Below are 16,329 nucleotides of genomic sequence, written 5' to 3'. Positions count from 1 at the left end.
AATAGTACCTCTCTCAATCTAGAAGCCACACTTCCAGCTGTGCATCCACTGGTTAGAAAAAGAGAAATGTTGAGCTCATCACGTTCTGCAGGGGGCATTGGGAGTGTGAAGGAAGAGAGTTTGGTTTGTCTCTTAGGGAAGCTAGGACAGAGCTGCGATTGATATAACCAATTTCTGTGGGGTCAAACTGCCTGGGGGCCTGTTTTCTTCTTCCTGGCCAGGTGCCCCTGTGGGTGTTCCAGGTGGAGAGCCAGAAATGTTTGTGCGCTGCAGCGACCCGAACATCATCTGTGAAACCAAGATAATGGTAACCTAACCGAAATAAGTGGTTGCTGGTTATTGCAGCCCACTAATTAGTGTGCGGCCATTCTGGCCAGAGGAGACCACCCTTGGTGGGAGGGGTGGTCTCCTGGCTGAGGGACCGGCAAGGAAGCAGCACTGCTCCGGACAGCCCCGGGACATCTGACTGAGTCTCTGTGCTCAGGGAACTCTGTGCTCCTTCAGGTCTCTTGGCAGAAGCAGCTGAAAGAGAGCTGGAATCTCTCCCTGTTCGGGGAGTGCTATCTTAATGCCTGCTCCTGTAGCTCGGTGAGCTACTTTATTTCTCCCAGAGTCCCTGGGTTGCACAACTTCACTCCTGGGGGCTTCTGGGAAAAGGAATAGCAGCTTCCATTCTATGGCCTCCAAGCTTGCAGGCTTGCATCTGGGGAGGGTGCCACCAGTAGGACTGCAGACGGGATGCATGACTGCTTGCAGACGTCCGGGGCTCTAGGAAGGGCTAGGAAAGATTCTCACCCGAGACCTGGCGGGCCACCACCAGTTTCTGTGTGCCAGAGCTGTTTCTCAGTTTTAGTTCAGGAAGTAGGGATCATGTTGGGATCTGGGCTCCAGTCTGGTCTTGATGTTCCTCTGCAGGGGCCTGGTGAGCCGCAGGATGTCTTTCTGAAAGTCGCGGGGGGACCGAGTCCACAGATCAAGAGATTCTTTCTGTCAATTTACACGTAAGGGAGGAAGCCATGTTGTGCTTAACAGGGGCGACTGTCCGCGCTGGCGATCCTACGCATGCTTAACATGGGAATACATCTCTGTGAGCCCCCTTGAATTTCCTTCTGGGTAAGCATGCCTAGGATCCAGCCGCAGGTGAGCTTGCAGGAGCAAAGCTTGGCCCCGCTGTCCATGTGCGACTGGAAGGGATTTTGAAACAAGGCGTGTCATGTTCCCCCACGGAAGCAACAGAAGGGTTCATTAATCGGTGTCCATGAAGCAGGGCATCCTCTGCATGGCTGAAAGAAACAGAACCTTTTCAGTTGGTTTACTATTTATTTTTTTTAACATGTATATACTGTCCTATACTTCAGTGAAACCTCAAGATGGTTTATTCCCAGTTTTATTTGAAATCACTTTGCAATTGTGACAAATATTGCAAGTTACTGGTTTCTGGGTGTGGGTCAGCTAAAGCAACTGCCTTGATGCTGCATTGCCTGGCTTGTACCGAGACAGACCTAGAATAGAACGGAGTGCTTCTGTTAGAAATAACACGCACACACAGACTTCATGCGAGAGAGAGAGAGAGAGAGAGAGAGAGAGAGAGAGAGAGAGAGAGAGAGAGAGAGAGAGAGAGACTAGCATGCTAGAGGCTGCGGTGAAGGATCCGTGCTACTTCAAAGTCCCTTTGTATGCAGTTAGAAAAAGCTCTGGGAATCTTGGATGAATGCGGGATGCAGCATTTGGCTCTGTTTTGCACACGTGTAGCGCTCTGCCGGCACCCACGCCTGTTTCCATGCTTGGGAGCTGTTATGTCTTGAGCTTGCTGATCAGATGCTCTCAGGTGGCCTCGCCCAGCCTAGGCCCCTTCGGGTGGGTTTCCTCCCACCTGCTGATGCCCCCACTGATGTCTCCACAGGTTCCGAAGGACCTCAGAAAGCCCCCAGCTTCTTCTCAGGCATTCTGGCCATGTATTCCATGCTTGGCACCTTGTCTGAGAGCTGCATCACCTTTGAGCTTTCCTGGGGTTTCTTTAGCCAGCTAAAACAGCTGCTTCCCTCCACTCCATTCCAAATGCACATGGGCCCACGTTTGGTCCCCAGAACCAATCCTTACTCTTTTCAGCCCTCTCTTCTGATGCTGCCCGCACTGGTTTCTGTGCCAGCAAAACCGTACGACAAGCCCGTGGAGCCCTTTCCCTTCCCGCTGCTGTGCCCTCCGTGCTTTGTGGGTCACGGTGTCTGAAGTGCTGAGCCCCTCACATTCAGTGACCCAGAAAACCCGCCAGTGGAAGACGCGCCAGGTGTGCCGTGGCGAGCATGCCCGGCGCTCCGGTGTGGGGCGTTGTGCAACTTTGCACCTGGTGCTTCCTCCCATGCTCCCACCCTGCCCTGGGTCTTGGGAAAGCGAGGATGGAGGATGCAGTGCCTGGTGCCAGCACAGGTGCCCCACGTGGCCCTGGTCCTGCAAGCCGCCTCAAGGCCCCCGAGCTTCCCTGCATCACTGGGGGAACCCTGCATGAGCTGACCCATGCCTGCTTGTGGCTTGTGGGCCTGGAGCAGCACTGCGTTGGGCGGCCGCATGGTCTCCAGGCTTCAGTCCCAGGATCTTCCTGGCAAGGGTGCTGCTGAACTGCATCTGGTCAGGGGCGGCTTCGTCAAGTGAGCCAGCAGGAGCCTGGCGTCGGAGGCAGCTGCTGCTGAGCATGTACCGTCGAAGGCCCAGAGGCAGGAAAGGTTTCTAGTAACGGGAAGCCTGAGCTTGCCACACGTGGGCTTGTCTAGGGTCCTGGCTGTTTTCCAGCTCACTGTTCTGGAACCACTGCTCCTTTGATAGGTTTCACCTCAGCAAGGCCTTGAAGTGCAGTTTCTTGCTCTGTTCATCCCTTCAGGGACCCCTGGCTGGCCACTCCGACACAGATCTGGCAATTCTACCTCCATTCCTTGCAGCGGGTTGATGTTAGCTGTGTAACGGGGCAGCTGACGCGTCTCTCACTGGTTCTCCGGGGGACTCAAGCCATCAGGAAGGTGAAGGCATACACCTCACACCCACAGGAGCTGCAGGTGAGAGTGCCCCCTGGCTTGCTGGTGGGTGATGTGTCACTTCTTGGAAGCACCTTGTGCCTCCAGGTGGCTGCGTGTCGACTGCCGAGCTCTGTGCCTCCCACAAGCATGGGAATACGGCCGTTGCAATCGGGTGAAAGAGGAACGGAACCTGGAATCGACTGTAGGGGAGACTGTTCCTCACCCTTGCCGGGAGGAGTTGAAGGTTCCCCAGAAAAAATGGGGTGTGTAGGGAGAAATGGAAAGATGTGCAATATTAACTTTGCTACTAAGAAATTCATTTTTATTTCATTGTTTGAATAGCACAGAATGCATTGTTTATAACTTAGCATCTAAAATTGCACTATTCAGCATTCTTATGAAATCGTCAGAGCAAAGCCTTACACGTTTACTGCAAAGTTTGTTTAGCAGAACCTATTTCCAGTGAGACATGGGCATAATCACACCCTCAAAAGCATCGGTGCTTTTTGTACCAGCAGAACTGTGACTCCGCCCAGCGGGACGGGGAGGAGGGGCTCGCTGCGCAATGCTCAGCACATGTATCTGAGCTTTCTTATCTGAGAAGCAGGAAAAAAGGGGGAAGTTAAAAATAGAAGCTGCACTTTCTGGAGTAAATGAAAGCAATTATATTATTTGGACAGAAGACCCCAGATGCCTTTCATGCAGATGGCGGCCCCTAAATGCTTTTCAGGTTTGAGTGCACATAGTGCATGTGCAGCAGCCTTCCCCAACCTGGTGCCCGCCACATGTGTTGCATGACAGCTCCCATAACTCCGGCCAGCGTGGCCATTGGACAAAGCCAGAGAAGTGTTCCCTTCCTGTGACCCATGGGGTCATGCCTCCAACACCACTGGAAGGCGGGCGAAAGCCCCCTTGCAGACGAGGTAGCGCCTCCCTTTTCCTCTCCAGGTTTCCCCTTTTACTCTCTTCCAGCATGAATCACATAGTCTGTCTCAGCCAATGGCATCAAACGCGAGGCTGCTGATCGAATTTGGCTAGGTAAAGATGTCACCGAGGGCAAAGGAAACAGAGGGAGTGTGTGTGTGGGTGTGGGCGTGGGTGTGGGGGGGTTATGTAAATAACCATGCAAATATTTTAAGAAATAACTTAATGCTGAAGAATCATGAGAAGAAGGTGGCATTTTTGACACTGCCAGAAACGCCCTGGAAAAAGCCCACAAGCCCAGCTGGCTCAGCCATAATGGAAATGAAGCCACTGTCAGCATTTTGCTGGGAGGTTTGAGTCAGCCGCCACCAGTGCCTATGCTGAGAGATTTTCATTGAGGATACCCAAGAGATGAGCCATCCACGAGGATGCGAGAGCCCGTTTGGGACTGCCAACCATTTACTGCCATAAAGCCTTCTCTGTAATTGTCTTTTGATTAAAGCCATTCTGTGGAGAGAGCAGTGGCCCAAAACCCCACTGGGCAAGTTATCTGAATTAATGAGGCTGTCTGGAGACTAATAATTTCTTTAGGATGCATTTAGTCATAATTATAAATGTGAATAATAAGGGAAACACAAACTCCATTACCCTCAAATAAATGGGGAAAAATAGGTTTAGAGAGTCGGAAGGCTCAGGACTTCAGTGGAACAGCCAAGCCCAAAACAGATGGGATAAACAGAAGCCTGGAGCTGCTGTCTTCCTCTTGGTCAGGATTTCCTTGGTTGGACCTGGGCTTGGGGCCCTGGTGCGGCTTTGCTGTGGGCCTCAGCCTCCCCCGCGCGGCAGGCCCCAGCCCTGCTTCTGCAGAGAGGTTGGGGTGGCTTCCAGCAGCACTGGGAGCCGGGCAGGGCCGGGAAGAAGGCGGCCCTGCCTGGCCGTCCTGCAGCAGCCTTGCTGAGGCCGTGGTGGTGTTGGGCCATGGCCTAATCTCTCAGTGCTGGGATGATGCAACAGAAGGAGGACCCATTGCAGCCCGCTCAGTGCCTGCATCGACGCAAGAAGCATGGCCACAGATTTGCCGAGAAGTTTGCAGCAGTTCCCCATGTTGACTCGCACCCTATCCCTTCTGTGGGGCCAGCTGCACCACCGCTGGGGCTCCGGGGAGGCAGAGAAAAGCGCCCGCCCCTGTGTCCACGCAGAATGGGCTGGCAGTGCTTCCCCGTGCTGGGGCAGCCTCCTTCATCGGGATGCTGGAGAGAGAGCCAGCGCCATCAATGGGGAGCGGGGGACTTGCTCCGTTCTGTGTGTCTTCCAGTTCTCCTTGACTTGGACTCTGATATGGGGGCAGGCAGAGAGATCTAATCACAGCAGCTGCTCATCCAGGAGTTTGGATTGAAAGAGGCCACAATGAGACCTTTATTAAAGAAAACCCTCTTGGCCCAGGGCTTCCATTTAACCGCAGGCCAGTCTCAAAGGTGCCATTCCTAGGACAGCAGTGGAGAAGGAGCTGGCCTTGCAGCTCGAGATGCATCCTGTTATCTGAACCAACTTTGGAATGAGACATGGGGCTGAGACTGCTCTGGGAGCCTCAGGGGGCTCTCCTTTTTTGCCTTTTTTGTCTCTCCTTTTTTGCCTTTCCAGGGAGCAAAAAAGGAGAGACAGCCCTGCTGGCTCACTTGGGCTGCTCTGAGATTTGCAGGACTATCAGCCACGGTGGCTTTCTGGATTGTCTGGTGGGACTGGACCTCAACGGTTGTTTGGTTGTGGTCCCTGTCCTTCTGTTGGACCATGTCCAGAAGGTGGTGCTGGGACTTACCACTGGGCAGTGGGGTCACACAGGATTCTTCCCAGCTCTTTCAACAGGGACCTAGGGTTTCTAGGCCTGAGGGGGAGAGTCAAATGAGAGCCAGTGTGGTGTAGTGGTTAAGAGCACGGGACTGGGACTCAGACGATCTGGGTTCTAGTCCCCGCTCGGCCATGGAGCCAACTGGGTGACTTTGGGTCAGTCACAGACTCTCAGCCCAACCTGCCTCACAGGGTTGCTGTTGTGGGGATAAGATGGATGATGTAAGCTGCCTTGAGCCCTTTGTGGGAAAAAGGCAGGATATAAATAAAAATAAATAAAAAATAATTAAATGTGGAATTCTCTTTTGCATGATAAATCTCAATTGTACTTGGGACTGTGAGATTCCTGTGGCAAAGGAAGTCCATGAATTCCCCCAGAAACCTCTCAGGCACCCTCTGAGGTCACGGGATGGGGGTCAGCTGCAGAACAATCCACAGATTCTTCGAAGCACTTCCTCTGGTTGTCATCTCCAGACAGGAGTTGCAGTGCTTTGACGCATTCCTGGTGGTTTGTCTTGGTGGGGAGAGGAGCATGCTGGGGCAGACGCAGGGTCCGTCTGGTCCACCGTCCCACTCACACACTGGAGGACTAGGTCCGCCCAGGATCCCGCAAACAACAGGAGGACAACAGCACCTCCCGCCCCTGTTCCCGGCAGCTGGGCACCAGTGCGCCGCTTCTGCTCCTGGAGGTTCCACAGAGCTGTCCGAGCTCTGGGGCTGTTGCTGGCCTTCCCCTTCCTCAGTTGCCACGAGCCCATTCACAGCCTGGCGGCTGCCTCAGTCAAGCCTCAAACCTGGGAGGGCGGGGCTGTCAAGGAGAAGACGCTCTGGAGGGCTTGCACTCCTGGGGCTGCCGTGCGTCGGAGATGACTTGATGGCAGACCACCGCAGCAGACTGGTGGCCATCGCATCTCATGGAGGCGAATTCCATTTGCTGTTTCTCAACCTTCCCCACCCCATCCTACCAGTCGACAGCTCCAGTTATCACTGACTGAATGGAGCCTCCTGCTGAATTCTCAGCATGAGGTGGACGTGACCCCATGGCCAAGAGGAAGTCTTTGCAGAAAGAAAACGCCAGACCTCTGCCTCTTTGCCAGCTTTCATTTCCATGTCAGGCGCACGCATTTAAATGTGCACCTCATTCATATTCCTGAGCGAGAGGCACAGCTTAGCCTGCCTTGTGGCTTGATCAAAGCAAGCCGGTGTGGTCTGCTCAGAAGAGCCTCAGAAGAGTCTGCAGCATTTTGGATTAACCTCTGCAAGGCCCCCTCCCTCCCTTCTGATCTTCAAAGGCGGGAAGTGCTGGCAGCTTTGCTCAGGGCTTCAGAGGCCCAAGTAGCTGGTTTCAGCTGCCGGGACACCCTGGGCTGATTGGACGGTCAGGGAAAGGGCCAAGGTGTGGGCCTTCTCTTGGGTACAGACGCAGGACGCACCCTGGTCCACAGACCGAGGACAGAACCCAGGCAGGCCTTTCCAGTTTGGTGCCTGGCCCGAGGAAGCCACGTAGCAGCTCAGACAGCAAGATGGTCCTTGCTCAGCTCATGAGGGGTCAATGGTTGGTTTGCAGCACAAGCCTCTGCATCCCTCACAGCATCTTTCCAGAATCCTTGGACAGGGCTTGGAGGGCGGAGTGAACTAGCCCCAGTGGAGCACAAGTGGGATGGGTTGCCCCACCAGGCCTTTGGTGAAGCCCCTCGTCAGAGCTGCCCCGGCTTCGAGAAGTGGGGAGCTTTGGGCGGTTCTGGCAACTGCCCTGGGAACGGCAGCTGCCACCCCCTCAGGGCACCCCATGCACACAGAGAGTGCCCTGGCCGCTTTGCTCAGCCCTCCTCTTCCTCAGGGATGGCCAAGAAGCCAGTCCATTGAGGAGATGTGGCCATAGTCACCGGGAGTGCTCTGAGTTGGGAACTGGCCAGGGCTGAGCGCCACTTTGTGGGGGGGGGGATCCCTGCAGGAGGAAACCTACACTCCCCCCCCCATGGATTCTCTACTCTGCTTTCCCAAGATGGGCGAGGGCAGGGAGAGACGGGGGGCATCCATGGCCTTGGGCTGTGGCCCCACCCGTCCTCGTGTCTGTGGCTCTTGTGGTCCCTCCCCAGTGGAGTTGTGGCCTAAGCAACAATGAAAAATGGGGGGGAGGGAGAGAGATGAAAAAAATGAAATAAAATAGTACCGTTTTCTAACATAAAATTTAAGATAAAATTTAGTATTATCCATAATGCTACATGCATATGTGTTACAGATCCCTGTATTTTATATGTTGCAAGCTATTGGTAAAGGGAATTACGCACAAGTGTCAACAAGGCAAAACAAAGGCCCCTGTATTTGCCCAATTGTTGATTATCCAAAAATCAAAGACCACCCACTCAAAATCAAAAGCTTCATTTCCTCTCCCACCCATTCTGCTGTTGCAAAAGTGGATTGTCCTTCTGATATTGTAGTGTTGGTCTTTTAGCTGTCAAAAGGGCACAGAAGATCCATTTGTGCTGATCTTGTGTTAAATTCCAGTGGAATTTCCAAATAGAAATAACTTCTATTTATTCCATTTTCTGTTCATAGTATCCAGAAACCATGGGGATGGGAGTTGCTCTCATGGATTTGAAATAGATGAGCAGTGAGGAATTAGAAAGGTAGTGCTTCTTTTCTGCAATCAGTAGACAGTAAAGACTTTTTGTGAACCTCAGGCTAGCTTTTGACTGGTGACCTGTGCTTTATGACATTTTCTCCGGCGTTTCAGAGTGGTCGCTCCTGGGGTGTTTTCAGTATTACTGTTTCTTGTTTGTAGTTCAGCGTATAATTTCATTTTACTTCACTGCACTGATCTTTTATTTAATGCCAGCACTGACAAAAACTGCAGGGGGCGTTTTGGCAGAAGCTCCCTGTTCCCACCCTCCACTTCTCGGATGGGCTCTTACATCTGCAGTATCTGCAGGCCTGTTCTCCTTCGGAATTTCTGCCTCTTGTGTCTGTGCCTGATTTTCCTTTAATCGGATGCCAGTCGCTAAGTCCAAGTGGTGCCTCTGGTGTTTCGAAGGGCTCACCTCGCAAGGTGCATTGCCGATGCTGATCAGACGGCCGTTTGGTGGGGCGGTTCTGTGTGGATCCATGGAGGGAGAAGGTCTGTGGGCAGCATCCATCCTCTTCGCAGCCCCCCTCTCTCTTTCGCAAGGAACAGGCACAGTTTTCATTTCTGCTCACTTCAGGCTCAAGCCTTCCCCATTCAGAGCTGTGCATGTGGGCGCATTTCGCCTGCACTCCTCTGAACCTGCAGTGCTCCTTTGCAAAAGGTAAACTTCAGAAAAATGCATGTCTGGGAAAAATGTGCCTGCGCCCGCTTTGATGCCTGGGCATCGAGGAGGCCGCTTGGAGGACCACAACGAGTCTGGCCCCCGCCGGCCCCTCCACCTCGGTGCCTCGCTCACCCTGCACTGGAGGAAATGTTTTTCCAGCAATCCCGACTGGTTGGGAAAAGCTGCAGCCCTTCCACACTGGCTGAGCACCGTGACTGCGGGGCAGGATGGGCCCTGCCACTGAACAGGTTGTTCACGTGGGCAGTGTGCAGTGGGAAGAGAACAGCCACAAGGGAACATGGGGTGCAGGCACCAATGGGAGGCTTTCTGGAGCTCCTTTGGGGAATCGGGGATTCTCTAGACCAGCCTGTAACGGGAGAGGACTCCTTGCAGGCTTGTGGGGGTCACACTCCCCTGAGGCCGGGGGTCAGGCTGTTGGGTGAGCGCTGGAAGGTGTGGCCAGCCGGGCTGAAGGCAGGAGCCGGACTGCCTCTGACTTGGGGCCGAGTTCGCCATGTGGCTGGGCAGCGAGCGATGCCGCCAGCCGGCGCCAGCGTGAGCCAGTCCCCATGCCAGATCTCTGGTCCGTATTCAGGCAAATGTGATGTGAGTTCTTGATTACAGCGCATCTCTTCTGGCTGTGAGCACACGTGCAAGGAAGCCACTGCCGAGCCTGCCTGCATCCTGCAGGGAGCTTTCTCTGCCTCTGAAGTCTGTGGGGCTTGGAGAAGGTGGGGGAGACTTTCCCTGCACCTTTGACCCGGGCTGCCCACACTCAGCCGTGCTCCCTTTTCTCCTGCCAGGTGAGCCCAGAGGGCATCTTCATTCTCCCTGCAAATGGGGTGCAGGACCTGCACCTCAGCGTGAGGCCCCAGGGTGCCGGCAGCCGGTTTATGTACCTCAACCTGGTGGATGTCGAGTACCACCAGCTGGTCTCTTCCTGGCTGCTGTGCATGTCCTGCCGCCAGCCCGTGATCTCCAAGGTAGGTCAGAGACTTGCCCTGTGGGGAGCATGAGGGTGGCGTGTGGAGGTGGGGGGGCGGGCAGGGGCATGTGCTCCCGAACTTGAGCGCTGAGCATGGAGCCAGGCCAGCACGGACACAGCCTTGAGGTGGAAGACGCATCCTTTCACCCCAGGACACTGTGCTCCTCTTCCAGTTCTGCTGCTGATGGGGAAGGAATCCAGCACCTCTTTGTTTCTTCTCTTTGGCCACCTGGAAGCATTCATAGTTTTGGTTATGTGCTATAAAGGAGTGGCTTCACAACAGGGGAGCTGCACAGCTCATGCTTTTGTGTATTTGTTTTTACTGCTTGCTTGTTTATCTTTACTGTTCAGTTTTGTTGTGCCGTTTCGCTCCCATTCCTGGAATCCAGTGGTCGGGCAGAAAAAGCCCCCGACTGGCTTTTGGTGCTTACCTGCCCATCTCCCCCAGTTTGTGAACTTGCCTACTAGGTTCAGTTTTATGGACTGGCTCGCAGCCCAGAAGTTCTCCTTCTCAAGCTCTAGGACAGCGCTGGCCTTCACCTTCTCCTCGTTCCACTGGCCTGACTTTCCAGTGATTTATCACAGCAACTGGCTTAATCACTGCACACACACATTCGTGAGAGCAGGGCCCAACGGTGGCCAGCGCTTGAATGGCTTTAAAAGCCGGCAAATGGAAGGAGGAGGAGGAGCAGTGGCTACCTGCTCCCTCCAGTTTCAGAACCAGTAAGCTTTGGCAAGTCTGTTAGTGGGGAAACACCCTGGCTGAGCAGAAAGGGTCCCTGCGGGATTTACAGGAATCTGGCTGTGAATGTCTGCTGTTTGGCAGCTAGCAAGACTGAGTGCCAAGGGCTACCTGTGTGTGCGAGGGAAACATAGAAAACAGAGCGAGTCAGAAGGGGTCTCCCGGGCCATCTAGTCTGACCTCTGGCACCAGGCAGCTCCACTCACGACATGACCACCATGTGGACGTCCAGCCTGTCTTTGAACACCCTCACCAATGGGGCCTCAACGACCTTTCGTGGAAGCCCATTCCATTCCAAGTCCGCCCCCCCCCCCACAGAGGGGAACGACAAGAACGATAGGAGGCGGTGCATGGCTGCCTTGCAAGGGGAAGAGGGCAAAGGAAGGGATTCGCTAAACAGCCGCTGTCCTGGCAAGCCACTTCTTGGACCTTCGGCTCAGGGGCTGGGGCTGCAAGACATAGTTTGAGGGATTGCCATCGCGGGTTTCCAGCACTCCGAGGTGGTACTGCATAACTGCTCCTCTTTCCCCCTCTCCAGGCCTTTGAAATCACCCTCCCTGCTGGAGGAGGGAAGGGCTCGAACAAGAAGATCACCTACTCCAACCCATACCCATCCCGGAGGAGGTATTTTCTGCACACCAACCGGCCCGACCTGCTGCAGTTCAAGGAAGATTCCTTCGAGGTACCCGTCCTCTTGGGCCAGATGTGTGGCTTGTCTAGTGGGCGGCCTCACAGTAGTGCCCAGAATTTCTTCAGGGACTTGGGCCACAGGAGGGGTGGCAGCACCGAGCTCTTTTCTCACTGGAGATGTAGGGCAGGTGCAGGAGGTCAGCTGTTGTGCCCCTGCTTGGCCTGTAGAAATCCTCAGGTGAGTCTGCAGCTTCTCTGGGTGGGGCTGGAGAAACTCCTGCTGGAACCCGGGGAGCTGCTGCCAGTTGGTGTGGGCAATACTGGGCTTGAGGGTCAGCCTCAGCGAAAGGCCAGCTCCTGTGCAGCAACCTGGTTCGCTGGCTGTGGGGTGGTTTTCTCCAATGGGAGTGCTAGGCTTTGGTCTCCATCTCTCAGTTTCTGCAACACAAGCAGCGGCAGGAATGCACCACTGCCTAAATCCCAGGGGCAGAACTGTCTCGTTGGCTTCTCCAGCTCCAGCCCTCTCAACACCTTCTAGCAGAAGCCCAGCTTCCTTTAAGAGGCCCGCTCAGGCCTCGAGGCACCACCCCCTGCCTCCGCTTCAGACGAGGAAGCACATGAGCTGGATAGATGGAGGGAGAGCTCACTGGAGAGGTACTTGCCTGGCAGTGGATGTGCCTAGAGCTGTGCTGAAGCTCTGGCATGTGCGCATTTCCTCTCGTGCTTGGCCTTGTCGTGGAAAGTGAGCCAAGCCAAGAAGAACACTTGTAAAACAAGGCTGTTCCTCTGGCAGTCACGTGTGGCAGCTGCACGCGGTGCGGGAGGGGGATGCCCCTACCTCAGGGTCTGCGTGGGCTGCGTTGCTGGTGAGTGCCACTCAGAAGCCTTCTGCCTGCCTGGGATGTGGACCCATAGCTGTGAGGAAGCAGACTGCAGTTGGGGAGTGGACCCCCGGGCATGCGTTGGGCACCCACCCCCAAAGGGATTCCTCCCTGAACGGCCCCCTTTGTTGTCCCCACAGATTGGTGGAGGGGAGACCTACACGCTTGGCTTGCGGTTTGCCCCCAGCCGGAGTGCCGGTGAAGAGGAAATCCTGATCTGTATCAATGACCATGAGGAGAAGAACGAGGAGGCCTTCTGTGTGAAGGCCACCTACCAGTGACGCCCATGCATGTGTGCATGTGTGCGTGGAGTGCGCCAGCGTGTGCCTGCAGTTCCTGGCCCCTCAGCCACCCGTCAGACCTCCCCCGGGGCACAGCCTGCTCCCTCTCGATTCCTGGCTGCCGGGATCCCTGATGCCCCCAAGCTGTTGCTTGATCACGCAGCCTCCCCCCGGCTCTGTGGGGTACGTGGGCCCTTCTGGGGCACCTGGCCTGCATCCAATCAAGACCCTGCCAAGCCAGAGGGATAGATAGCCCGGGTGGACTCTTGGGATGCCAGCACGACCCCCAGCGGTGCAGCCGAGCCAGATCTGCCCTTGCCACCCGCTGCGTTGAATGCCCCCGGCACAGTCCGCTCGCCATGATGCGTCGCTTGAGGGGAGCAGGGTGCTGAGCCTTCCAGACCTTTAGCAGGACAATCCCAAGCTTGCTTGCAGATTTGGTTACAACATTATTTTTCCACAAAAGTTTTTTGTTCATTTTTAAAAGATAATAATTAGAACATGCTTGTGAAACTTTTTCCTGAGCACAGTGTGCCACTCAGGGTGGGAGAGGCCACAGCATGATCTAGCTCAGGTGTGCAGCGTCCAGGAGTGTGTCCTCTGAGGAGTGCAAAGTCTGGGTAGAGACATGCAGACTGCCCTTAGAATCAGGTAGCCTGGTTCTAAGCTGCTCCATGATCAACACCTTCAGGCCAACTGAGAGTTTCCTGGCAGCCAGTGCAGTTGAATGAGCAAAGACGTAACTTTCTGTCAGAAAGAGACTCTGGTTAGCTGCAGCTTTTTGGTTCCACCCAGAGGCAGGCTGGGCCCGAATCCTCTCTCTCCTTAAGCCAGCTGCAAGCACCGGGCAACCCAGCTCCTCACAGCCAGGAGACACGTCTTGCCTAGTGCTGCCTGCTCTCCCGCATTCAGAGATGCCTCGGGGTTCTCTTTCCCTGCCGGCGGCCGAGCAAGTCAAGTCGGGGGACTGCCCGCCAAGGCCCCGGCACTGGGTGTGAGGGCCCGCGTGTGCCCGTGCTGCAGGGGCTTTCCCTACCCCAGGGCACGCTGGCTGCTCCTGGCATGTGTGCGACACATGCGCCAGCTCGCCAGGGCTAATCCGGACCGCAGCTCAGCCAAGGGAACGGAAAGGGGCCAATGCACAGAAGTCGATCACTCGGGAAACTCGGTCTGCATGGATGCGGATTCCAGGTTTGGCCCCCGGCATCCCCAAGTCTTCATTGTGCGCCGTGTGGCTGATTGGGAACTTGAACCCAGACCTCTTGAGTGCAAGTCCCGCAGGCTTAACTGTTCTACCACATGGCCTCTTGTGGCTGGGAGAGGCCTGTCTGAGACCTGGAGAACATGCATGATATGGAGCTCAATGGGCCACTGCTTGGGCAGGATCGGGGCTGTGTCCATGCTTGATGTCCCTGTCCCACTGCTCCCCTGAAAGCAGTTCGCAGGGTGCCCTGCAACAACTGGCTGCCACGGCCTTCTGATATGGTGCACATGGTGAGCGGAGCCGGCTGGAGCCGGGGGTCAGACTAGATGGCCCGGGAGACCCCTTCTGACTCGCTCTGCTTCGATGTTTCTATATTGGGAACTGCAGCCCAGTGGATCTAGACCAGAGCACCCAGCAAGGGCTGTGCAAGAGCAGCAGACGGGAGAGGCTTGGGTCCAAGTCCTTGCACTCCCGCATCTCTGCTGAGCCAAACTCATGGGGCTGCTGTGATGATAGAAACATAGAAACGGAGCATGGGAGAAGGGGCCTCCTGGGCCATCCACTCTGCCCCCAGCTCTGCTCACGACGTGCCCACCGTGTGCATGTCCAGCCTATCCTTGAACACCCTCACTGATGGGGCCTCAACCACCTCCCGGGGAAGCCCACTCCACACCCTCGGGGTACTTCCTGGCATCCAGCCTGATCAGGTGGGGCAGCCCAGTGTGTGTCCCCCTGAGATCCCAGAGTGGCAAACTCAATGCAAACAATGGCCAGGTAGATGCAAGAGCAGGCAGTGCTCTAGATTGCGAATCCTCCGGTGAGTTCACGCTCTGGCTGGCGGATGGGCGCTTGCCGGTGGAGGACATGGCCCCTTTCCCACCCTCTTCGGGGAGCATCCAGCACTTTAGTTGCATCGGAACTCTAAGCTCCGAAATCGATTCCTGGACTGAACAAGGAGCCCCAGAGGCAGGGGCATTTTAAAGAGCGGGCTGGCTAATTCTTCCAGGATGGAATTTCCATCTCAACGGCCTATGGCACAGGTAGCAAAGAAATCAGCAGACTGGAAAATGAGGAAGTCTTCGTTAGTTAATAACTGCACGTTTCATTCAAGGAGGAAGAGAAAGAAAAAAGGAGAGAAAGCAAAAATAGTCATTCCGATTAAACTGCCAGGAGGCTTTAGGGTGGCTGTTTTCTCTCTCTCCCAGTATTAAATGTCACCATTACAAATTGTAGAATTAATAAGGGGTTTAGAGTCCATCCATCTGAAGGTTAATGACAAGTTGCAAAGCTCCACATAAATGTAATTCTGCGCCATCCAGGCAGCGCAAGAGCAGCAGCCCTGGCTGCTCCGAGGCTCGAAGGCTCCAGCACCGCGGCCCTCCGGAACCCGGAGTGGTGGAGCTGTGCTGATCCCGGGCAACCCGGCCTGCTGGGGGCCACCGGAAGACATGCTTCCCTGAGGACCGAGAGCGACATGTCCCCTCCCTCAATGCTGAGCTTGGATGCCTGCAGCCCCCCACCCCCCAGGGGCCTCTGGGAAGTATGGGGCAATACCGCCTTTTAAGATTTGTCCTTTAAGATTTCCTGGTCTCTGTGAAGCCTTACGGTTAACTTTCCCCTCCTGTTCTCACAGAAGACATACTTCCCTCAGCGAAGTCGGATACAGTAGTTAAGGGAGCTTCAATTACCTAATGTCCCTAGAGAAGCTAATTGCAATCCCTACTCCAATTTTTAATGCAGTTTCGAAAAATGAAAGAAGGGTTTTCCAAGGATCTTAATAAAGGCTCTTTCTTTCCAAAAGAAAAGAGAAGTGGGGACCATCTCCAGTTCTGCAGTGCTTTTTGGCATGCCCCTTGCGCAGTTTCTCCCATGAGCCAGTGTGATTTTGGCTTTATTTATTTTAAAGAACTTGCTTCCACAACTTCCAAGCACGCCTATATTCTACCTCCCGAATAACAATTATGACCCCCCCAAAGGGGGGGCTTTCCACTATTAGCATGCTTCTCTGATGAGACGGTCTGAATTCTTGCAGCTCACGGCGCTCCTCTGAGGTGCCACGTCATGCCGCTGCGATGAAGGGCATCGGTGCCCTTCTGGAAGAGGGCTGTGGGCAGCAGGGGGTCCACCAAAGGCCGCGGAGCCTGCTTGGGCTCTGGACCTTCAAGTGGAATGCAGCAGTGCCGGAAACGATCCTGGTGGCCCCACTGAGTGCCAGGCCAGTGCTGGGGGTGCATTTGTGCCCCTGCCAAGGGCATGCGGCTCAGTGGGAGGGGGCACTCGTGGAGCCCCGGGACATGGGCCCCCTGGCCCCGAAGGCCTGGCCTTGTTTCCAGACGCTTTCTCAGCCAAGCTTTTTATTACGGTGCCGATTTACTGTTCTCGGTTCTCTGTCTCCCAGTAGCCACTGTTCTGTGGCCAGGTCCCAATAATTTGCTGCACTCAGAACGATTCCATTTCAAGCAGAGCCATCAAAAGCAGCTGCTACCAAAGTGTAGGATCACTTCACTGCATCCAGAACCTCGATCCCAACCACTTGCCG

The 16,329-nt window shown here is 54.9% G+C and overlaps 1 protein-coding gene across 1 annotated transcript in view; it reads left to right on the top strand.

Annotated features, from left to right (window-relative positions):
* Positions 1-13,088, top strand: part of NPHP4 (nephrocystin 4) — a 139,133-nt gene extending 126,045 nt beyond the window's left edge. Inside the window, exons 24-29 of the mRNA XM_044419642.1 lie at positions 222-307; positions 916-1,001; positions 2,876-3,047; positions 9,871-10,050; positions 11,333-11,476; positions 12,446-13,088. Coding sequence (XP_044275577.1) covers positions 222-307; positions 916-1,001; positions 2,876-3,047; positions 9,871-10,050; positions 11,333-11,476; positions 12,446-12,586 — 809 coding nt within the window. The 3' untranslated portion in view covers positions 12,587-13,088. The remainder of the gene's footprint in view (positions 1-221; positions 308-915; positions 1,002-2,875; positions 3,048-9,870; positions 10,051-11,332; positions 11,477-12,445) is intronic.
* Positions 13,089-16,329: the final 3,241 nt, after the last annotated feature.

Source organism: Varanus komodoensis, unplaced genomic scaffold, assembly GCF_004798865.1.
Source record: "Varanus komodoensis strain SLA01 unplaced genomic scaffold, ASM479886v1 scaffold106, whole genome shotgun sequence".
NCBI lineage: Eukaryota > Metazoa > Chordata > Lepidosauria > Squamata > Varanidae > Varanus > Varanus komodoensis.
The sequence above is the reverse complement of the archived record's forward strand: the minus strand, read 5'-3'. Positions and strand labels throughout refer to the sequence as shown.